Below are 25,560 nucleotides of genomic sequence, written 5' to 3'. Positions count from 1 at the left end.
CTTTATAGGGTGCTTCTTCTTTGTTTGCTTTCCTTTCTGGCACGAAACACAGACGTCTTGAAGATGGAAATTTTTGAGAGGTACACCATTCACCAATTCATTTGAAACCAAATGATTCATTTTTCGTAAGTGAATGTGACCCATTCGTCTGTGCCAAGAGATTGTGTCTTTTTCTGTGGCTTTGGAAACGAAACAAGTTGCTTGTGCAGACGTAGTAATAGCCTGGCTCATGTCAAGGACATACAAATCATTTATCCTTGGAGCCGACAAGAGAATCCATTCTTTTGGAATTTTGAAGCCGGGTTTCAGCACATAACATCCATTAGCATCAAAGTGTACTGAAAATTTCTTGTCACAAATTTGAGAAACACTAAGAAGATTGTGATCAAGTTGTTGCACAAAATTGATCTTGTCAAAGCTGACAATCCCGTTAGATATCATTCCTTCACCCGTTATGTATCCACCTTTATCTCCAGCAAAAGCAACATAACCTCCTCTAATAGATTTAACGTCGTAGAGAAGCTTCATGTCGCCTGTCATGTGCCTGGATGCCCCACTATCAACAATCCAATGACTACTGATAGTTCCTCCTGAAGCACCCTGCACATGAACTCAAATGAATTAGTTGGAGATGGGGACCCAAGCCATTGTGGTCTTGGGTCTTCCATTTTCATCAATGACAATAACTTCTTGTCTTTGATGGTTGGTGAATTGTGATGGCCCCCCTGATTCAACAACCGTTTTTGGTTTCCAAGTCTGTTTGGTTTCACCAGTGTTTTTCTTTAAAATCTTAACTTCTTGATGATTTGAAGTTTTAGAATTTTCTGGTTTTACAACAACAGATTGTTTATGAACCACATCGGTTTTAATCGCTTTTTCAATTTTCTTGACCTGTTGCCGTTTCTGTTTCTTTTCCCTTTCTTTCATAAGGCGGGGATCTTGTTTTGTGGAAACAGTTGGCTTACGGTCAGTTTTGCCACGGGGATCATCAACCTTTCCTTTCTGTTTATGAAGATATGGGCAGTTTCTAATAATGTGCCCAATGGTTCCACACTCAAAACATGATCTTCGTTCTACAAACCCCGAAGAATCATGTGATCGTCTAGCCGATGATGTTGAACTTTGTGAACCCGAGGTACTAGGTTTTGAACTACTTGGTTCATTTCTTTTCTCGACAATAGCTTTCTTGACAAAATCTAAGTTAGATTGATTTTCAAACTTCTCAATTTTGTCTGTTCCCGTCGATTTCACAAAGTTAACATTCTTCTTCTTCTTTTGGTTCGGCTTCTTTTGCACTGGAGCCGGTGCTTTACCTTTGGGTTTGGTGTGATTTTGCTGTGTTGACACTGTTGGCAGTTTCTTGTTGCCAAATTGCTTTCGGATTTCAGCTTTTGGAATAGGAGGACACTGTGTAACTGTAACTTTAGGTCCTGCCTTTCCCAAGAACTTACTCGTCGAATTCTTAAAGACTTTACAGATTAAGGATCGATTAACATTCTTAATGGGAAAATCTTTGTCTGAGTAAATTTTATCATCACCAACTAGAGTGTACAGCAAATTCACACTCTCCGGCTCTCCTGCAGATGAGGACTCAGTTGCAACAGTCTTAGCGGGTTGAACAGGGGGATCACATAGAATGTGATTCTCAAGAGGTATGTCCTCATTTTTTACTACCGCATCAGACTTTGCTGGGACAGTATCATCAGATTCATCATCAGACGAATCAGCATCCTCAATCACAACTGGAGGATCTTGATTCTGTTCAGCACTCACAAATGTATCTGCTGACACATTTGAATCTAAGGATACTTCCTTTTGGTATCCGAGTCCTGCAGCAAACTCCTTAACATCTAGAGGCACAGTAGGTTCAAAGAAAACCCTGTCCTCTTCATCAGGCATGGCATCATAATTATGTCTCACAGGTGGTGGACACTTCTTGTACCCTATGCATGTGACATCTCTCTTTTCCTTCTGAACGTCAATGATATGATCTAACACATAGCTAGAACTCAAATAACTGTCTAGCTTGAGTCGGATCGCATCACTTTCGGTTTTCACACAAGCCATCTCTTTTTGCATACTCTCAAGGCGAGATATATACAAATTAATATCAGTTTGTTTTCTTGAAACCATTTTAGTCAGTTCAGTTTTATCTTTCTTTAATGTTTCAATTACTGACTTAAATTCCTTTTCATGGTTTTCATAAAACATGTTGGCCTCTGTGCATTTAGAGAGATCCACAGTCAGCTTCTGATTGTGAATGAATGTCACATCATATTTCTCTTGCAAAGCGTCATGCTTACTTTGCAAGTCACTCAAATTCTCATTCACAGTAGTATGTTTGTCTTGCAAGTCAAACAAACTAGCTTGTAAAGCATCATGTTTGCCTTGCAACTCAAACATACTTTTCTCAAGATCAGCACATCTAGCATGCAACCTAGCACATTCATCACAATTAACAGCAGTGGGTTCATCGACACATACCTGACTTGATGAACCGTCGACATTAGCCATAAAGGCTGAATGGAGAGAAGACGAAGAGTAAGCAGCTTGATCCACCAGAATAGATCTTCTTTGAGTTTCTGCTACAGCTTCCCCCAAGAGTTCATCAATGTCAATATCATCCGAAACATTAGATGTCTCACCCACATGATCATCACCAGAGTTGGATGATTCTTCATCAACACTCCTGCTGTATCCAGAGGAGTCTTCATCTTCAGACGATTCATCACCACTGACAGAAGATTCTCCACCATTGGTGTGAACCAGCTCCTTCACAATCTGAGCAAAACATGCTGTTCCATCAGGAGCATCACCACCCAACTGGATTGACCAGTCACAACCTTCATCCACCTGAACTGCAAGTGCTCGGTTGGTTTGGTTGTTGACAGGCACCAATGTACGATCATTGTTTCTGTTCTGCTGGTTGCCTTGGTTCCTGAAGGGGTTTTGATTCCCGTGCTGGGCTGGCTTTGTACATTCCCGTTTAAAGTGGCCCCGTTCACCACAGTTGAAGCACTTAACAGCTTGCTTATCGAACCCATACTTGGTGTCTCGCTTACTTTCCAAGCTGGTTCTTCCAGTACTTTCCATCCAATCCTTTGCTCTTCTCACAGCACTCGCAAAGGCCCACTTGATGTCCATCAAGTCCATCTCCTCCTTATCAATCTGCCTGTAATCTTCTTGTGTCAGATTAATGTTTCCAATCTGACCTTCTATCAACCCACAGTACGCGCTCACTACAGTGTTAAGCAGCTCCATGTGTTCCTTAGCTACTTCTACACTGATTTTAGAGAAGCTTGACGTGTCGAGCTGTACTGTACTTGACTTTGATTGTTGACCTGCAGCAGATGATGTTCCTCCATAACATGCATATTGAGGTTGTTGAGCAGGAGGAGGATGAGGTGGTTGTATTGGATTTCCATACAGATCTGTGGTTGGAGGCGGCTTTACAGGAACTTGCACTGGATTGCCATACATATCCGTGCTTGTGACAAACGCCGTTTGAAGTGGAGCATGTGATCCAGCTTTTGCAGATGAAGTAGTGGAGGTGCCATAATACATCTCTGGATTCTGTGGCACTGCAACTCTCTTTGCCTTCAACGTTTCTTCCTGATCCTTGTTCTCCAGAAGCTGCACGAAATCGTTGATATTGGTAGTTCTCAACGTTCCGTTGTACTTCAAGATTTCCAGGAAGTTATTCCATTGAGGCGGCAATGCATCGGCAAACTTCTTTACCACCTCTGTTGGAGTCGTTGTGACTTCAAAGTTTGTCAGCTCAGTAAGCAGGTGATAGAAACGGCTTGTCATATCTCCCAAGGACTCCTTATCCATACATGTGAAGCCATCAAATTCTTTCTTCAGTAGATCTCGTCGTAGTTGACGTGTGGCTTCATTACCTACTCCTCTTGTCTTCAATGCATCCCACAACTTCTTCGTAGTCTTGAAACTGACGAACTGATGATAAATATCCTTGCTCAGTGCTTGAGTGAGGATAGCGTATGCTTTCTTTTCTAAGTCATACGTCTTCTTTTGTTCATCAGGAAGATCGGCAAATGTAGCTGTCGAAGAAGCAGCAACCTCGATAGTTTGATCGAATTCCGTAATGAACCGTAACCACAACTCTGTATTTTGACCAAGAATATATGTATGGAAACGATCAACCCATCCCGGATATTCATGAAGATGCATCAACTTTGGAGGCCTGTTTAAACTTCCGGTTTCACTTTCGCTTAGTAGAAGACTTTGAATACTCGGAGTTTGATTTGAAACAAACGCCCATTGACCAGCTGGAGTGGCATTTGCTTGTGAGGATGTAGAAACTGGAGATTCGGCCCATGATGGAGATTGACTGGTATTCATGTATTTTCCACTGTCTGGAGCCGGACTTCCCCACCAACTCGGATTCATGATAGATAAGCAAAATAAATGCTAAGTAAGAAAGATCCGAAAGATAACACAACCGAAAGATCCTGGTCGAAAGATCTGAAATCACAGAAACTTGTTAACAATAAACAAACCTCAATCGAAAGATATAACCTTGTTCGAAGGATCAACAGTACTCGAAAGATTACTGTTGACTCTCGAACAATGATTTCGAAAGATTCAAGAACTCGAAAGATTCCCTTTGAAAGATCCTTATCTTTCGAGCCAAATCCTTATCTTTCGAACAACAGATCTCGAAAGATTCACCAATACGAAGGATCCTAATCTTTCGGACACTAGTCTTTCGAAAAGATTCCTCTGTCGAAGGATATGTTTCAGACTTCGAAGGATGGGTCGAAGGATATAAATCTTTCGAGCCCTCCTTGATCGAAAGATATCGAAGGATGATCTTTCGATGTCGAAAGATATCTTTCGAGAGGCTCTGACACAACTGACTTTGATGTGAAAGGTTGGTGAAAAAGGTGACAGGTTGGTAAGGTCAAACTTTCGGCAAAAGGGGATGTCAGATCAACTTTCCCACCAACTTTTGAAAGATTGCCCAAAAAGGATAACCTTATCCTTAAGCCAGTCACCGGAAACACACCGGAATACCACCGGAAAACACAAAGTTTTCTAAAAACCAATTTTTATGTTACCCAACCAAAACTTGAACACTCCCGGTTAGTTTAGACACGTTTTTACTCAAAGAAAAAGCAAGAAACTTGGTAAAAACAGGTGCAAAACCAAGTGTTTCAACACACCACAACTTGTAAAAACCCGGTTTTAAACAAGGTTAAGAGCCTTAGCTCTGATACCACTTGTAGGTCCCTTTTCGCGGAGGATTACGAACCTAAACCTTGTTATACAAACCTACTAGCGAGTGCGGAATCCAAGCTAGCAAGCAAACCGAGTTAGTAGCAAGTAGAGAAACAAACACACAAGTTCACCGATTAACACAACTTGTATTAATGCAATGAGGGTTCGGTTACAAGCTCAATGTTTACAGAAATGTTCTATAAACTCTCTAAAGTATGTGTGTGAGTTTGGACAGAATGCTCTCAAAGAATGCTCTCTCTTTCTGTCTTGTGTCTGTCTACCGAAACTCAACACATGCATGGGTATTTATACCCAGCCCAAGATGCTATGTCCGAAGGATTCGACAGATGGTCCGAAGGATCATCTGTCGAAGATTAAGTGTTCGAAGGATAAGCATGTACCTCGAAGGATCACCTTTCGAGGTCAAGTCATTCGAAGCATATCTTTCGATGAGATCGAAGGATCCACATCATCCTTCGATCTCTTATCCTTCGGGACAGTGCATCTTTCAACATCTCTTTCAACTGTTGACTGAGTCAAACCAGGAGGACGGTTGACTTGGTCAACTTACAGGACTGACAAGGACATCGTTTACATACAGACCGAATACAGACAAAGTACAGACACAAGTGCACCAACACGATCACAAGTTACTGGTGTGCAGTGATTGGAGGTTACAGATCAGCAGTGATCGGAGAGAACTAGGTGATCGCAGGTCAGCAAGTTCAGTTCGAGGGTTTATGTTCTAGGGGATCAAGAGGGTAGCGGAGATGAGTCGTGATTAAGGCCAAATCAGCAAGCTTGTTAACCTAATTGTTGATCAAAGAACGAAAGAGAGATTAAGTGACCAGAAGGTAATAATCAAGGGTGTAAAACAGCAAGAAAAAGGTAACAAAAGGCGTTTCTTGGTAAACTTTCAGTAGTGTTTTAGTTGATTATTAATCTTTGGTAGAGCAGGATTTTACAACTATGGCTAATACGGAGAATCAAGCTTTGGTCACTGTTAAGGAGAACAACACCCTTTCTCTTCAATTCTCGGTGTTGTCATCCACGAATTATACGGTATGGGCCATGAAGATACGGGTTATCTTCAATGTTCACAGGGTGTGGGAGCAAATCGAACCAGGAACCAACGTAGATGCGAAGAAGAATCATGTTGCAATCGCTCTTTTGTTTCAATCTATTACTGAGGAACAAACGTTGCAAATAGGAAATCTCAAAACCGCGAAGGAGATGTGGGGTGCTTTCAAAACCCTTCATTTGGGTGCGGAAGGATTCGAGAAGCAAGACTTCATACTCTTACGGGAGAGTTTAATAATCTGAAAATGAAGGATCAAGAAGTTGTTGATGACTTTGCTAATTGGTTGTCGGGATATGCTTCGCGAGCCGCCGCACTCGGCTCGGAAATAGAAGAAACAAAGTTGGTGAATAGATTTCTTATGGAGTTACCTAAGCGATTCATTCATATGGTAGCGTCTATAGAGCAACTTGTAGACTTGAAGACCATCGACTTTGATGATGTTGTGGGCTGGCTAAAGGCATATGAGGAACGGGTCAAGGATGAGGAGACTCAAGCCAAGCAACAAAACCAACTCTTGTTTGCAGGTTCGGAAGAGAAGGCAAAAGAAAATGAGCATAAGTGTGAGCATTGTGGTTGTAGTAAATCGAACTGCGAAGACTATGGGCGTGGAGGCAGAGGTCGGTAGTCCAAGAGAGGTCGAGGTGACGGTCAATTACAACGGGACAAGAGCCATGTTAAGTGCTATAAGTGCAACCATTTCTGCCCATAACGGAGTGTCCAATGTGAGAGGAAAAGGAAGAGCTTAACTTGAACTGATGTGAAGATGATGAACCGACATTGTTGTTGTAGGTCCCTTTTCTCGGAGGATCGAGAACAAACCTAAACCTTGTTATACTAACCCACTAGCGAGTGCGGAATCCAAGCTAGCGGGCAAACCGGGATGATGCAAGAACAAACACAAGAACACACAAAGTTCACCGATTAACACCACTGTATTAATACGTATGAAGGTTTACGGTTACAAGCACAATGTTTACAATCTTGTTTGCAAACTCTCTAAAGTGTGTGTGTGTGTGTTTTTCAGCAGAGTTTCTCTAACTCTCTATGTGTGCATCTATCTAACACTAACACACTGCATGGGTATTTATACCCATACACAGCAGGTCTTGGTCGAAGGATCGATAGATGGTCCGAAGGATCATCTATCGATGACAGGGAGCTCGAACGATCAGCGTGGACATCGAAGGATCATCCTTCGATGTCTAATGGTCGAACCATATCTTTCGAGCACCTCGAAGGATGATGCGTATCCTTCGAGGCTATCCTTCGATCCAGACAAACATCATGTTGTCCAAGTCAAACTAGGAGGATAGTTGACTTGGTCAACTTACAGACTGATTTAGGACATCGTTTACATACAGACCGAATACAGACAAAGTACAGACACAAGTGCACCAACAAACTCCCCCTTGGCTGTAGCTTTGTCTTTATCTTGTCTTTATCTTCTATAGATGTAGACTTGTCTCGAACTTCGACAGTCTTTGGTCTTCGAGTTTCCAAAACTCTGATGTCCTTTCAAGTCTTCATGGTCGGAGGATCTTCAAAGTCTTCACGTCTTGAAAGCAGAGAGTGTATCAACAAACTATCCGTATCATGTAGGCAGTGTGTTAACAAACTCCCCCTTAACATAAGCTCCTCCTTGAGTTATGCTCGTGAAATACTTTAACTTTATGAAGTGAGATCCTTGTGGTGTTGATGATAGCCAGCGGCAACTCAATCATCTTCATCTTTTGAGTGCCTTCTCGTCGTGTCTTCATTCCAAAGCTTGTCATCGACCATGTTCTCCTAGCCTTTAGAATCTGCACATGCAAGAAATCTAAACGCGTAATGAGAACAACTGCTTGGAACATAGTATAAGCAAATGACACACGAATGACCATGTCACAATCAAGCACCGTCCGACAGTTTGAAAGTTTAATAAATTTTTCAAATTTTAAATTCTAACTTTCAAAACATGCAAATTTCGACCGTTTATGAAGATTTAGTCAGTTTGGTTTTCGTTCAGGTTTCAGGTAACGAAGACTTGAGCTCCAACATCGTACGATCGAAAATAAAGTAGAAATAAAATCTTTTTGGCTTTTATAAAGTTTATATTAAAACACAGATTTCAGGTGTGTTTTTGAAATAAAAAGACAACAATTTAAAATCCTTTGAGTGTTATCAAACGACATCACCGCTAATGTCGTGCTGATATGCACCAAACGACGAAACTGTTTAAAAAGAAAAACAATAAAAGTTAAGCAGAAAATAAATAAATATATACAAACATTCTTTTTGCGAGTTTCGAGGGTAAGAGAATCATATCAGTGTACGGTCATGCCAAAACACTCTTGTTGTTCAGTTAGTTAACATTAAGATAAGCATCCTATAACAATTATCGGTATTGTTGTCCACTTAAGCTCAACTTATCAGATGTAATCATGGCGAGAGGATACGTTAAGGTATGATTTATACTTACCGACCGGTGTTCATCCACATCACGACACATTCCCGTATCAAGGTATGCACGAGAGTTCATCTTACCGGTGAGTATACCGATTATCATCTGTTTGACCGTATAAAATTGTGAGATACTCACTTATTTTGATTTGAAAACAAGCCCTATGTGATATAATCACTTATTGATGAGGAACTTGATTTTCGTATGCATGAGGGCACAGGTGCAAGTCCGTGAACAGGTCAGTACTTCCGTACAGCAGAGAGACGAACTTGACACCCGGATAAATGTGATATTTTATCACTTATTTGATTTGGACATGTGATTGTTTATCACTTATTGAGGTCGAATGCAGTATGCAATATGTACACGTATGTATAGTATCATGGAAGATCTAGACTTGCGTCCCCGTTATTTTTCGGTAAAAGATACAACCATGATACCCAGATGATAAGCAGCATAAGGACCGAATATCTCAGAACCTCGGCAATCTATCAAACGAAATTTCGGTACTAAGACCATATGCCAATGAATGGTTCCCACCTGGTCTTCAGTCGATTAAGATTTATATCACCCTGCACACTTTAAAATGATTGTGAGCCTACCGATACATCTTATATAGAGCTGCTTATCGTTTTGCATTTAAGGTTTAAAGAGGTTTGGATAGACCACTGATGTACTATCATTTTCTCTTTTGCTCGCCAGGAAACTCATTTTTGTTTTTCTATTGTTTTTGTGTTTTTGAAATTTTTCGATGTTTTTGTATTTTCCGATTTTTGGTTTTACTCCCCCTAAAATCAACAAACTAAGATAAATTTAAAACACACAAAGATATTTTCAAAAATGATTTTCCGATGTTGGTTTTACTCTTGTGCTTGACCTTAATGCCGTTTACCAAAATTAAGTTTTATCAGAAAAGATTTAACAAATTTTGGAAAAATGAGTTGGCATGTCGGTAAGCGGTGCGGACCATGACAACATTGATGAGTTTCATATTGAAACAATCACGTGTAAGGTGATATCCGAGATCAACGTGTCATGTCAAAGAGTGATGTACGAGATAATAACAATTCACAAAGCAGCTAAAATATCGACAAGTATAGGAGAGATTAAGAATTTAAAGGCGTATCCTGCAACTGTTCCGTGCATTGCAAGGAATCTAAGCACTCTCCCAACTGGATATCCACCCGGTGTGGACTTCAAAGTCGAATTTGCAACTACTGAAAAATCTCTTGACAGCAACAAGCTCATAAACCTCCGGGTCCGGCTGGTCTTCCACATTGTACCAGCGAAGGTCTTTGACTTTCTCTTTCAGAAATGGTGTGCGGATGTTCAATCCATGCAAAGGCATCGGCACACATTTCACTTCATTCGTTCCTGAGGACCCGATCAAAAACCATAATGACCAAATTTTGGCATGTTCTTCATTTGGTCGAATTATGCACCATCATTCAACCACATTTTCTTTTTCTTTTCTTTCTCTCCATCAAAGGCAACAATTTCTTCTGTCGCCTATCTTGTGCACGGACATTCCACTATCAATAATCCTATGACTATCGATAGTTCCTCCTGGAACTTCCTGCACACTCACTCAGAGATTAGTTGGAGAGGGGGACCCAAGCCTTCATAGACTTGGGTTGCCCCTGAGAATCAAGAAATGTAATTTCAATTTCCTGATAATTTTCAAGCACAACACCTCCCCTTGAACCTTTACCTGTTTTAGGTTTCCAAGTTTGTTTTTGTTTACCAGAGTGTGTATTATGTACATTTTCTGGTTTTAATGGTTGTGACAAACTAGGTTTCCTTTTAACAGTTTCCGGTTTTAAGGCCTTTTCGATCACCTTTACATTTTTACGTCGTTGTTTTGTTTCTTGCTCGTTAATTGTGCGTTTATCACGTTTTGGAGAGACAGGACGACGTTGTGAGTGACCTTGTTCAGAGGGGGTTCTTTCAACAAAATTTGGTTTGGGCGAGTTTGTGCAGTCTTTAATGATGTGCCCAAACTTCCCACATTTGAAACAAGTTCTCCTTTCAACAAACTTAGGAGAATTTGTTCGACTGGCAGATGTTGAACCTGTAGAACCTGAGGTACTTGCTCGTTCATCACACCCGTTTGTGTGTTGGGTGTAATTGTTATCGCTGTTACGCTTCAAAATCTTGACTTTTTGTACAAAATCTGTGTTTGATTTGTTTTCAAAAGTCTCAATTTTATCGGTACCCTTTGATGCTACAAATTTAACATCTTTGCTCTTCTTTTGATAACGAGCTCCTTTTGTTTCAACCTTAGCCTTTGGCTTTGGAGCTCGTTGTTGTTGTTTACCCTTAAAAGCAATTGGTTGTGGCTTTGTCGGTGATTTCTGTTTTCCAAATTGTTTTCTGATTTCAGCTTTTGGAATTGAATTACATTGAGTTACAGTAACTCTCGGAATTTTCTTTCCCAAAAACTGGTTTGTAGTATCTTCAAACACTTTGTCAATCAAGGATTGATTGACGTTTTTGATTGGAAAATCTTTGTCTGAATAAATTTTACTATCACCGACCAAGGTGTACAACAAATCATTGCTTTTAACAGCAAACACACTTTCTTTGTCATTCTTGACATCTTTGACAGGATTTATCACTTTCTTGGCAACAGGTTGCACGACAGGAGTAGGAGGATCACAAAGAATATGATTCTCAATTGGAATTTCTACTCCTTTCGCCTCATCAAGTGATTCATCCTGGTCATTCACATCTGATTCATCATCTGAAGAATCACAGTCCTCAATAGTTGGAGGACTTTGATTTGAAGCACATGATGACTTTTCTTTGTTATCAGATGAGCCCTCCGATGAATTGTCCGGTTTGAACCCTAGCCCAGTAGCAAATTCCTCAACGTTAAGAGGCACACTGGGTTCATACCGGGGCATTTCCTCTTCATCGGGCATTTTGGTATAGTTGTTCATCAAAGGGGGCGGACATTTCTTATATCCTATCCCCTTCTGATTTCCTTTCGGTTGTTGAACCTCGATGATGTGATCAAGCACAAATTGGGAGTTAGAATAACTATCCAATTTTTGTTTGATCGCATCATGCTCGCATTGGGCAATGGCTAATTGCTTTTTGGTTTCCTCAACAAGGTTGATATAGTCATTAATACTAACTTGTTTATGATACACAACTTTGTTCAATTCGGAAACACTTTTCTTTAGAGTTTCAATCACAGTTTTAAACTCCTTTTCGTTTTGAGTTAACGCCATGTTTGCCTCTTTGCACTTGGCCAGTTCAATTACCAAACTTTGATTGTGACTATGAACCGTTTCAGATTCACGTCTCAATTCAACACATTCATGCTTCATTTTATCACATTCACTACATATGCTAGGAGTTTCAACCTTTACCTGACTTGAAGAAGCTGTGACATTAGTCATAGAGACAGGTTGAGAAGAGAAAGATCCATCTTCAGTGAGAATCTTCTCCATTTCTTTCGATGTAGCATCAGCTTTCTCGATCAAGTCAGATTTCTTGTCAGCCTCATTCGACAAATTATCAGCTTCAGAATCAATTCTTTCATTTAGATTAGATTCTTCATCTGAACTGCCACTATATCCTGAACTGTTATCATCTTCCGAAGATTGACCATCATTGACATTCTTGACAATCTCAGCGTAAAATGCAGTTCTTGTTTGGTCACCGTTTCCCAACTGTGTGTCCGTACCACAATCGATGCTTTGCTCAAATTGAGGTTTTGTTGTGGAAACTTGAGGTTGTGGTTGTGGCTGTGTTGGGACAGGAATGTACGACCTCGGATCGAATTGAGGTTGTGGAGCAGCTATTGACTGAGAAAATAAAAAGGAACTCGTATTGGACACAAAAGCAGTTTGAAGCTTCGGTTGCTGAACAGAACTAGAACTAGCTGAAGGACCAAAACCAGGCAAATACATTTCTGTGTTTTTAGGAACAAGAGCTCGCTTAGCTTTCCAGATTTCTTGGTCATTCTTGTGTTCCAGCTTCTCAATGAATTCATAGATGTTGACTGTATTCAGAGTACCCGTATGCTTCAGCTGCTCGATGAATGAACCCCACTTTGGTGGTAGAGCATCAGCAAACCGTGCCACCATTTCCTGTTGAGATGTAGGAACACCAAAAGCACGCATTTCACACATTAAATGATAATAACGATTCGTTATATCATTTAGTGTTTCTTTCTCTAAGAAACGAAATGATTCGAATTTCTTCTTCAACTGATCCTGGCGTATCTTAGTAGTAGCTGCATATCCTTCTCCTCTTTCTGCCACAAAATTCTGCATGTCTTGATTTTGCTTTGACACCAAAGCCCATTGACTTGCACTGATTGAAGGCTGTGGAGTCATACTCTTTGCCCAATCTGCAGCAGTGACTAACTTTTGATTGGTTCGTGAGTCCAAACTCCAATCCCATGGACTTGTACAGCTCATTTTGATCAAATATTAATTGAGATCCTTCACAAACACAAACTGTTAAGTTTAAACAGACAAGAATTGAAAGATAAAAACCTGTTCGAAAGATCAAGACTAGTTCGAAGGATCAACAGTGATCGAAAGATTACTGTTGAGTTTCGAGCAAAGCCTTCGAAAGATTCTCAATGAAAGATCCTTATCTTTCGACTGATTATCACGAAAGATTCACAGTTCGAAAGATCTATATCTTTCGAATACTGATCTCGAAAGATTCACAATGAAAGATCCTTATCTTTCGAGATGTATCCTTATCTTTCGGACAACCAACTTTCGAAAAGATTCCAACTACGAAGGATAACCCTTAGACTTCGAAAGACTACTCGAAGGATGCTTATCTTTCGAGCTGCCTTTGATCGAAAGATGTCGAAGGATATCTTTCGATGTCGAAGGATATCTTTCGACAGCTCTGACACACTGACACAAAGTACGACGGGTTGGTGAAAGAGGTGATGTGTTGATGTACCAACTTTCGGCAGAAAGGATGGTTCTGCAACAACTTTTCACCAAACAATTGACTTTCAAAAATTTTTGCCAAAATAAGCAACCTTATCTTCAAGATCTGGTCACCGGAAACAAATCGGAATATGGCCGGAAAAATCAAAGTTTTACAAACACGATTTTTATGTTACCCAAACCGACCCCGAACACTCCCGATAGGTTTAGTATGCGTTTTTAAGCAGAAAACTACCAAAAACGGGTGCTAAACCAAGTGTCCAAACACACCAAGAACTTGAACAAACCGGTTTTAAACAAGGTAAAGAGCGAGGCTCTGATACCACTTGTAGGTCCCTTTTCTCGGAGGATCGAGAACAAACCTAAACCTTGTTATACTAACCCACTAGCGAGTGCGGAATCCAAGCTAGCGGGCAAACCGGGATGATGCAAGAACAAACACAAGAACACACAAAGTTCACCGATTAACACCACTGTATTAATACGTATGAAGGTTTACGGTTACAAGCACAATGTTTACAATCTTGTTTGCAAACTCTCTAAAGTGTGTGTGTGTGTGTTTTTCAGCAGAGTTTCTCTAACTCTCTATGTGTGCATCTATCTAACACTAACACACTGCATGGGTATTTATACCCATACACAGCAGGTCTTGGTCGAAGGATCGATAGATGGTCCGAAGGATCATCTATCGATGACAGGGAGCTCGAACGATCAGCGTGGACATCGAAGGATCATCCTTCGATGTCTAATGGTCGAACCATATCTTTCGAGCACCTCGAAGGATGATGCGTATCCTTCGAGGCTATCCTTCGATCCAGACAAACATCATGTTGTCCAAGTCAAACTAGGAGGATAGTTGACTTGGTCAACTTACAGACTGATTTAGGACATCGTTTACATACAGACCGAATACAGACAAAGTACAGACACAAGTGCACCAACAGTTGTGAAGAAAGCAATACGAACAAACACCGATTAAGGGTGTGATTGTTAGGTTTAATCGGTTGTTTTATAGTTTAATGGGTCAACTGGGTCAGAAACTTAATGGTCAATTGGGTAGCAACTTAATGGGTCAATTGGGCCGGTAGTTAGGGTGTTTTTCACATGTTTATTTTATGTTTTGTTTTGTTTTGTTTAGTAAAGTAGTGGGCTTTTAATTATGGGCCACGTTATCAGATTTTTAGGGTTACTGGAAGTCCTTTACTGATCACGACCAGGTACTGGGCAATAGGTCGTATTTTAGTATTTATTTCCAGCAAAGTTTTCACTTGTAATCGTACCTTTCGAATTCAGTCAAATGAAAAGAGTCGATCAATAGTTTGATCAACCTGCTGTGTTGTTTTCTCTGTTATTATTTGATCAATTCACTATTATTTCTTTGTTGTTTGAATATGTGATTAAAGCTTGATATCCAACAAACGAGCAGGTTTCTAGTATTTTTTTGGTGAGTCACTATTGGAATTCGTAGTGATTTAATACTCTTGAAGACCTAGTTGGATACCCTATTCTACTTCAGTCTCCCTTCTTTTTTACATATATCATGGCGCCACTTTGTCATTTAGGCAATGCTTGGGGTAACCTTTGGCAATGGTAACATTATTCCTATATCACACACTGGACATTCACGGTTTACAATCATTTGAGTTAACTGATGTTTTGGTTATTCCTAATCTGACAAAGAATCTTTGTCATTTAGCAAACTCACAAAAAACAATCATGTGGATGTTTTTCTTTCAGAATTGCTAAATCCTAGTGTTTGTTCACCATGTCAGCTTGCAAACGTAGCATCCCGGGATAGACCAGGCACCTGGCCTTGTCCAAAGTCAGCCTACCCTGGTTGACAAGCTCCAACAATCCGACACCTGTGTTTTCTGAGCTCATCCAATCCAACAATTCCTCTTATACTAGTTCCGGCCATCCGGTAATTACACGTGCTAAAGCTGGGACTTTTAAGCCTTGTCGTCAAGCAAACTTGGCTCATCTTGATACTCATAGGCTTTACTCGGCTTTATTTGCCTCGATTAAATCCAAAGGTTTTAAGTCAACTTCTAAAACTCTTCAATGGATGGCGGCTATGCAGAAAGAAATGTCAGATTGAAAACAAAATGCCATGTGGTCTTTGGTTCCTCGACTAACTATGGGTAGTGGCGTTGGCTTAAAATGGGGTTTCGAAACTTGAATGGCATTGTTGAATGATTTAAAGCAAGATTGGTGACACATGGATTCACCCAAATTCCAGATTTGGACTATTCGCATACATTAATTAGCCTTGTGCTAAAAGCATTAACTGTACGAATTGTCCTCAACTTGATGTCAAAAAATGCCTCTGTCCAAGTGTTTTCACGGTTATGTACTGATCATCAATCAATAGAAAACACATTGTATTTAGCTTGTTCTTATCTGATCCACTCTCGTACTTGGATTCCGCACAAGATACGAGATCACACAGTCAACGATGTAACAAAATCGATCCTAGCACGAACTCTCAAGTGATATCAGAGCGGGAGATTGATTGCAAGGATAGAAGATACAAGTTTCAAGCTGATTTTATCAAATTCAGAGCCAATTTCATCATTCTTCTTCTACTCATCTTCTACATTTCTTTTTCAACTTTGAATCACAAATTCAGGTTGATTTCACGGATAAAAACTTCTGATTTTTCAACATATTGTGCGAAATTGTGTTTTAAACAACCCTACAAAGTTTCAAACCTAAATTCAAACTAAATCTTCATAAAAAATTTGAAAAACATGAAAATTGTAGCTGTGTGCGCGCAGGTTATGTTCATACGGATCAAGGGTGTTTTGTATTGATTCGTACGAATCTAGAATCTAGATATTCACGGATCAGGAAACAATACATACACACGAATCAACTTGTCACGAATTAGCAGCTATTTGTCACGGATCAGCAGTTATAGTTAGCACGGATCCACAACTATAGATCCGTACGAATCAAAAATCAAAATTGGTGTTTGCGCATTCACGGATCTATTATACCTTGTATTCACGGATCAACTTACTTGTTGATCCGCACGATTCAAGTAGGTTCACACGGATCTAGAAGTATTATAATTACAGATCTAGTTTGTTGATCCGTACGGATCAAGAAACAACATATTCGAATGAATCAACTTGATCTAGATAGTTACGGATCCAAATCACGGACCAAGAAGTGTTATAATCTCATATCTAAGTGTTTTCAGTTTGCGCCAATCAGCAATAATTCATACACACTATTATTCACGGATTTAAGTTTCTAGATCCGCACGAATCAGGATTTAGAAATTATTCACAGATCGGCAGGTTATAGATTCACACGATTCAATGATACACATATTCACGGATCAGCTTTGATTTAGTGTATTGCGTAGCTGTCACGGACCAAGATCAGAATTGTTTTAAGTTGTTGAACGGATCAAGATCACATTGATTCGTACGAACCAACAAAGAGTTCATTCGTGCGGATCTGAACCCTCGTTTGCGCATATCAAGTTTCATAGTTGTTTTATTAAGTTTGCGCGAATAAAAAATTAGGGTTTTGGTTCATATTAATTGCACACAGATCTAGTTCATTTAAGTGCACATCCGCACGAATCAAGATAACCTTCGCACGGATTTAGTTTCTCTACATTCGCACGGATCAGGTTATTAGGGGTCCATCTGCACTAGTTTAAAACCATTATCCATCCCGCATATTAAGTAAGTGTTGTTATTTGTGTTTCCAAGTGTGTTTAATTGTTGGTTTGTTTGATTGCAGGTAATTCCCAAGCTTTTCCACAATCATGGAAGAAGAGTTCTTCAACGAATTTTACAATGCGTTCACGTCCGAAACGACACCCACAACGAAGGCCATATCGAGTGCTATTTCGGAGAGTTTGAACTTTGATAACGTGTATGGAAATCACCAAAGACCATCGAAACTAATGAATATAGAAGATTTTCATTGGTGGAATAGTAGATTTGAAAACTAGGTGAAACCTTATGCTTATGATAGTTGGGTTATGTTAAAATTAGGATATGAAAAACCGAACGATAAAAATGAATTAATTCCAATTAAAGAATATTCAGAAGGTGATAAAAAGGAACACTCTAACGAACCAAGAATGATAACATTGTTACAACAATATGTTAGAGAAGATATTTTGTTCCTGCTTCAACATGATGAAACGTCAAAATCAATGTGGGAAGCGTTGAAAGTGAAGGCCGAAGGAGGAAAGGATATTAAGAAAAACAAAATATCTTTGTTGAAGAAAGAGTTTGACTTGTTTAGTTGCATGAAAGGAGAAACTGTCTGACAAATGATAGAATGATTCTGTCATTTGAAAATCGAGCTAGAAAGATTTGGGATTAAGAAGGACAGAGAAGAGATTATCGACAAACTGATTGAGGCTTTACCTCATGTAGATGATTGGCAAACGTTTGTCATGATACTGAAAAATGATGCCAAATTTGACGAAATCACTTTGGATAGATTGATGGAGAAACTTGAAAGACATGAACTGGATCTGGAAAAGCAAAATAAAATTATCAGTTCAACTTATCAGCAAAATGTCAATCTTAACTATTGTGGTAGCATGCTGAACAATCAATCACCAAAGATTAGTACGGCCTTAGTACGGCCTTTAGTGCTGAAAACTCCAGTGATTCATCAAAGAGCAAGTCTCCGAACTATGATTCTGGTTATCATTCATCGTCAGCATCAGTTAAATCCAATTCAAACAGAGTTCAATGTAATATTTCCATAGATCTGGAAAACTCACAGAGCTTAAATGAAGAAGCTGCCAAACAACAGATGATTTTTCTAGCTTCTATTCTGGAATCGTATGAAAGAAGTCTGGTAGCGGGTAAAATTGGAAACCCGAATATGAAAAAGGAAGATTATGACCAGATCGATCCAGAAGAGATAGAACTGATAGATATCAGATGGTGTATGACTATTGTCATAAGGAGAGCACATAGGTTTATGGAGATTACAGGGAGAACTTGTCTAGGAGGTGCTGAAACAAAGCTGGGATTTGACAAGTCAAAGGTAACTTGTTTTAAGTGCAAGCAGAAAGGGCACTTCAAGAAAGAGTGTTCAAATCGGCAAGCAGATGAAAGTGTGAATCCGTTTCATGAGGATTACTAACAGAAAGCAATCTACCATCGCACAAATGAGTAGCCGCCAAAGACGAATCAAAAGCAGATCGGTGAAGGTTCCTTAAAAGAAAAGAAACAAGCTTTGGTGGTAACTCAGGATGACGAAGGGTTTAATTGGAATAAATACATTCCAGAAAAGAAAGTTGCTTTGGTTGCTAAAGTGAGAGCAAGTTGAGAAGAACGACATGCACGTATGAAATTGGGTGAAGCGTATAAGGTTTTCATGGAAGCAAAGCTTGTAGATAGATGGGATGATGAGAGGAAGTGTTTTATAGATCCTCAGGGGAATCCGGCTATGGATTCTGATGTGGTAGTTTTTAAAGCGCTTGTTGCGGCTATTCCAACTGCAGGAGTGTTTTACTCAAAGATCAAAGACGATCTGAACTATGAGAAAGAAGCAGAGGAGGGCATAAGAAGGGTAATCTATTCCAGTGTTGAGAAGAAGAAGAGTGTTGAAGAAATTGTTGACGAAAGTCAGAAGATGAAGGATGAGATTCTGAAAAAGACGACCGACAACACACCGGTGGCAGATCAAGTTGAGGTAACAACTAAAACTGAATCTACTGAGTCGTCTAATAATGCTAAGTCAACTGATAAAAATGATAATGATAAAATTAATAACAAATCTGAAATCAAAACTGAAATGCAGTGCAGGAAATGCATGGAACATGAAGTGTTTGTACTGAGAAGGATGAAAACTTAAGATTCAGAAACATTGAGTTTACAAAAATAGAAAATATTTTCAAAGAAAAATGTAATGAAATGTTTGAAATTGAAAAGTTTTTGAAACAAAAAGAAGAAGAGATGACACAGAAATGTGATAGTCGTGAAAAAGAAAATAAAGTTTTAAAACAAAAGTGTTCAGCAGATTGCAACGAGTATTTACAAAAAGATAATATTATTCAAGAGTTGCAACAAGAATATGATGGAATGAAATTGTCATATCATACAGTAAAAGAAGCTTTTGAAACTTTGACAAGTCAAGAAAAAAGTATGGAAAAAAGACTTTCAAAATATATTGAAACAACAAGATTTCTTGAAGCTAAATATGGGGTAAACAACGGGTTTAAAATCAATATATTGATCAACTTGCTGAAGTTAAAAGAGAAGAGTGAATTTCAAGGATTGTCCTTTATCTTTATACCCATTTTCAGGCGCTGTCCTTTATGTTCAAAATTGACGAGTTTTGTCCTTTATGTTTTCATATCATAGATGTTTTTTCCTTTAGGCTTAACCCAGTTAGTTTTCTCGGTTAAATTTGGTCATATGCTTTGCACATGAGGGCATTTTTGTCAATTCAAAGGTAAGTTCAACGGTAGATTTACAGCTCAAAGCTTCTGCAACCTTTGAATTGACAAAAATGCCCTCATATGCAAAGCACATGACCAAATTTAACTGAAAAAACTAACTGAGTTAGCATCTTTAGTTTATTTTTTATTAAAAGTCACGTTGAGTGAGGAGCTTGAGAAGTGATCTAAGTGTGACCGAGATATGGGGGAATGTGAATGTTCATGTAAAGATGGTTGAATAATTCTCCTCATTTATGTGGCTGTAGTTTGTTTACGTTAGATAGCATGTGGGTTATTGTAAGGCTATAAATAGCCTAGTTTTTTTGTTGAATAAAGTATTCATTTTCCTTTACAAAAAAAAGTCTCTTATTTTTTTTTTTTTCATATCTTTTCACCACAAACACAAACAGTTCTAAAACTCAGATTCATATTCGAATAAGAAGGGGCCTGAATACCAACAGTTTGTTCTGACCAACTTCAGGTAGCACACATGGTTTCAAACCCGGGTCTCTCGTGTACCTCTGAGTTTGGTGCGAAAGCCCAACCAGTTAGTCGTCTAGCCGTTCAAAAAAAAAGGTAGCAAACATTTTCTCTAAGAGTCCTCCTCGACCACATTTTGAATTTTTCTTCATGATGTGCTTTGTCTAGGACAACCACTTTTTTTATTGATGGGGGATATTAGAGTTAATTCAGTAACGTAAACTTAGTTTATACACTCCTTGCAATTTGTTTATTTTCATGTACTATATAGCAATATTTGTGGCTAAATAATATATTTAAGAGTAAATTGCAAAAATTGTCCACGAGGTTTGGGTATATTTGACATTTTTATTCAAAAACAACTTTTTATATCATATAGTCCTTCACTTTTGGGATTTTTTGTCATTTTCATCCAAACATCTGACTTTTTTTTTGCCAAAGTCGTACATGAGATTTGGGATTTTTTTTGACATTTTCATCCAAAACTGATAGAAAAAATAAAACTAATTAGACGTTTGGATGAAAATGATAAAAAATCTCAAAAGTGAAAGACTATCTGGTACAAAAAAAAAGTTATTCTTAGATGAAAATGACAAATATACCCAAACCTACCCAAACCTCAGGAACAATTTTGACAATTTACTCTATATCCAATCTTCACCTAATGAGTTTGGAGATTTTCATCATAACATGCATATATATAAAAACAAAGTTATCGGAGAACCTTAGAGAACCACTATCAATTAAGCAATTTTTCAACCTTTTCTTTTACAATAAAGTTTTCTTTTATACTCATGTTAATAAAATTTTATACCATGCATATATAAAGATTCAACTACATTATATATATATATATATAGAGAGAGAGAGAGAGAGATAGAGAGAGAGAGAGAGATCATTTGGGAACTGGGTTACCATTAGTTTTATGGAAATTACACTTTTCGTCCTTTATGTTTGTATCGGATTGCAACGGATGACCTTTAACTTCAATAATTACAGTCACAATCCTTTATTTGGAAAATTCATTACACCCCACGTCCTTTTGTGTAACACCCCAAAAATAGCAAAATATACGAATAAGAAAATTTGTTTTTATTTTTAATTAAAATAAAATAACTAGGGTAAATAACCTTGTTAGAAATTAGTAAAATTTATAAGATATGGAAGCCAAGTATCTTTAGTAACTAAAATAAACTTGGGGTTTCATGAAATTAGAAGACCTAGAGGAAAAATCACCTTAAAAATGAGATTTCATGTACACGGGACAACATTTTTTGTCCTAATTGATAATTGTATGAATTATTGTTGTGTAGCTTGTTTAGATGATTAATCAAGTAGAATATGAAATGGGTTTGTTCATAAAATAAGAAACCCTAAGTTTATGTTGTGTAAAATAGCTAAAGGAGATAATCTTGAAATGATGTATGCTCATGATTAAATCGACTTAGTGAAAACTTGTAATTATGCCACAAAAGTTAGGAATAGGATGATAATAACCTAACCAAATGAAGTGCTAGGAAACGTATACCCTTAAGGTGTATGATAAAATGCTTAAATGAAACTTGGGTGGTAATTATGTATGGACAAATATTGATATGAGCCGTACAAATCGATTATTTGTAAATATGGCAAAAATGATCATGATAATGATGGCTTAACAATTGTCGGGTTGTACATTATAGGCGACTCGAGTGATAAGGTAGCTGATAAAGCCAGGAGTGATACACGGCTTAAAGGAAAGCTATAAGGTACGTGGCTTTATGCTTCGTAGTGTGTTGTTAAATTATGTGTTAATTTTGTATGATTTAATAATATTACAATACTAGCGAAGTTTGGTTGTTTAAAAGTGATGGATTTCACATAAACTTCCAAACGGGTCAAATTAAAGGAATGTTAATAAGTTTGGTTTTTTAAAAGTGATGGATTTCACATAAGCTTCCAAACAGGTCAAAATAAAGAAGTTAATAATGAGTTGGTTTGTTCCAAGTGATGGATTTCATACGAACAACCAAACGGGTCAAAATGAAGTCTTAACGCATACCAAAATGGGTGCGTGAATAATGACTTCGGTCTAACCCGGTTGATGGGTCTAAAATGAAGTCGTATCGCAAACCGAAATGGGTGCGTGAATAAGGACTTCGGTATAAACACTAAACACGGTTGATGGGTAAAATTATGAATATAAGCATAAACCAAGTAACAGGAACGCGGACTAAAAGTCAAAGGACTCGGATAATGAGTCATAGTCAATAGATGGTGAATTCGTGAAAAGAATTTAGAATAATTAAGTTCAACCAATATAAGGTTGAACGGGTCGAATAAGTGTGAATGCATACCGGATAACGGATGCATGAAACACAAGGATAATAACCCGGGTAATAGGGTACATTGATAAAAATGACGTTATGCGAAAAACATATGATTTCATAAGCTTGTTTGCTTAATTATGCAAACGGGTCAAATATTTGATTATTTAAATTAGAACGTAAAGCGTAAAACATAAAATTTATCAATCCGAGCCATGGGTTTATGAACTAAAAATGTGGGTAAATGTTTTACAGACATGTAGAAACAAGTTTCATGCGAAACAGATGAAAATATAGAAAGATATGAGGTTTTTAGTAAACGGACAAAACTGGAATTAATCTGTAGCAAGGGGCTGCCGTAACCTACGATGGCCAGCCGTAGGCTACGGCAGGGGCTTCCTGCTTATTTTTTTGTATGTATGCCATAGGCTACGGCATGTAAGCCGTAGCTTACGGCAGACATCTTCCAATTCTCTTTGTTTGATAATTTTGATGGACATGAGTTGTTTAATTACGTCTTAATCATCATTAAACTAACGTATGAGATGATTTTTTAAACGTAGGTGATAGCAAGGACCTCACAGATGAAGATCAAGCGAATAGAAGAACCGAACACGTCTAAAAGACATGTTTCCGCATTTTGTTGTTTTGATTATCAAACATATCCATGATAAAATGTCGAAATGTTTGGAGAATCTAGGATGCTTTATGAAACCCTAAGTTTTATAATGACATGTTATAAACTCTTTATTAAACTCAAAATTATAAATGGATGTTGATTTGCTCTACCTTGATAAAAATTGCAAATCTTTTATAAGTTTTCATTTAGTTAAGCATGGGTCTTACATTTAGCCCTAACATTGTTATAATTTTCAGTTAAGTATGGCACATGCTATGCACATGAGGGCATTTACGTCTTTTTACCTCCAATCTCTCTGAAACACCATTCCCCGACCCTAAAACACTATCATCCTTCCCTTGACCCCACAGCTAGCCATTAGCTCAATCAAGTCAAGAAGGGAGCTCCAACCACCATAATAATCTACTCCATTCACTCGTAAGTCTTAACAGATTATAAGCAACTGATTTTAAAAAACTATATCACGAAAATCCTAAAACATGTGGGCAAAACCGACACAAAACAAAGAAACACAATCCATGAACCTTAATTTTTGTAACATCATCTATATAGTAAAACACAACCTCTAAAATCTCAATTTTTGACCCAAATCACGAATCACAGTAACAACAAACAAAGCAGAGTTTTTTAAGATTTTTCAACAGCAAAGAAATACAATCCACGAGTCTTAATTTTTGTAATTTTGGCACTATGCCTACGATTATGGTAAACACAATCTTAACATTTCAAATATTGACCCAAATCGTGAATCAAATCATGGAAGTCCCCACCACTGTCGAAGAAGAGGGTTAACCATCGATCAGATCTACCCTTATCACGGTTCGATTCAGATATGCCTTTAGATCTCCGCCAGTGAAGAACTAGATCTCTGACGGGCTGTGCGATGAAGAACACTAGATCTCTGGCGGAGCAAGGATGTGCGACAAAGATGGAGGTGGAAGTTGGAGGTTGTCTAAGAGCATTCACATCCAATCCATTATATTTTCACCCTAAATTACACTAAAAAACACAACATTTTCTCTCTCATTTTCAACTAAATAATATTTTTTATACTTTTATCATTACCTTTTCTCTCTCCTCCACTCACAACCACTTTCAAAATATATTAAAAAATTATAGGGAGTGAACAGTGTCCCCCTAAATATACAGATGAACAGTAACATTTTCTCTCTCCTCCAATCACAACCACTTTTTATACTCTTTATATTCTAAAAACAACACACACATAATTTAGTTCCTTGGATGTGAATGCTCTAAAGTTTTAGAGACAGGGTTGAGAGAGAAAGATGAGTATTATATTTATATGTAATTTTTAAATTGTTTTAAATTCTTTTTATCTTTTTTGTCAAATATATTTTAAATAAATGAATGACAATCGACCCTCATGTGCAAAGCACCTGTTCTGAATTAACTTAAAAATTTAACGTAATTAGAGTCAAATGACGTAGGGTGTAATGAGTTTTCCAAATAAATGACTGTGAATTATTAAAGTTAAAGGTCATCCGTTGCATTGCAATCCGATACAAATATAAAGGACCAAAAGTGTAATTTACCCTTAGTTTTACATGTTAAAAAACTAAAAGAAAATCATTTTTATATAGAAAAAAATCATTTTTACATATTTTGTTTTTGTAAATTTTGTATATAAACACACGTATAAGTCATTGAAATAAAAAAAAGTGGTACTTGTAAAAAAATTACTTTTTAAAGTTGGTTTTGGAATCTACTTTGAAATTTTTGAATTAATTTTTTTTTTTTTTGAAAGAGCTTCTACATAACATATTCAAAAGCTCTGAAAAAGATTGGTAAAGATGTTTTTTACATGTAAAAATGAATTCTTTTACATATTTTACCTATGGTTCTCCACTTTTTATGAATCCTCAACCCGGAAATATATATGGGAGGTTCTAGAGAAAACGTCCTATAGTGTGAACATAGTGAGAATGGTTGTCAGTCGTTGGATTAAAACAATCTAGGGCCTAAAATGAAGCGGTGATGTTTATAACTTCCACAA

General features: G+C 37.9%; 1 protein-coding gene and 1 long non-coding RNA gene across 2 annotated transcripts; both read left to right on the top strand.

Moving 5' to 3' along the window:
* The first annotated feature begins 6,566 nt into the window (after positions 1-6,566).
* On the top strand, positions 6,567-19,006 carry LOC110876172. The gene is made up of 4 exons (XM_022124348.1): positions 6,567-6,939; positions 17,707-17,981; positions 18,455-18,721; positions 18,854-19,006. Exons 1-4 carry the CDS (start codon positions 6,567-6,569, stop codon positions 19,004-19,006), a joined length of 1,068 nt encoding a protein of 355 aa, XP_021980040.1.
* Positions 19,007-20,480: 1,474 nt separating this feature from the next.
* LOC110874570 lies at positions 20,481-23,686 on the top strand. The gene is made up of 3 exons (XR_004867020.1): positions 20,481-20,696; positions 22,283-22,348; positions 23,470-23,686. It is a non-coding gene; the product is annotated as an uncharacterized LOC110874570 (long non-coding RNA).
* Positions 23,687-25,560: the final 1,874 nt, after the last annotated feature.

The sequence above is a fragment of the Helianthus annuus genome, chromosome 9 (assembly GCF_002127325.2).
Source record: "Helianthus annuus cultivar XRQ/B chromosome 9, HanXRQr2.0-SUNRISE, whole genome shotgun sequence".
Taxonomy (NCBI): Eukaryota; Viridiplantae; Streptophyta; class Magnoliopsida; order Asterales; family Asteraceae; genus Helianthus; species Helianthus annuus.
Note: the sequence above shows the minus strand (reverse complement) of the source record. Positions and strands in the feature narration are given on the sequence as shown.

Excerpts from the sequence above, each read along its gene's own strand:
- LOC110876172 (XM_022124348.1), top strand. The coding sequence starts at position 6,567 with ATGAAGGATCAAGAAGTTGTTGATGACTTTGCTAATTGGTTGTCGGGA. Across the intron at positions 6,940-17,706 it reads CTATGGGCGTGGAGGCAGAG|GATATGAAAAACCGAACGAT; the intron begins GTCGGTAGTCCA and ends TGTTAAAATTAG. Across the intron at positions 18,722-18,853 it reads TGGGATTTGACAAGTCAAAG|CCGCCAAAGACGAATCAAAA; the intron begins GTAACTTGTTTT and ends ACAAATGAGTAG.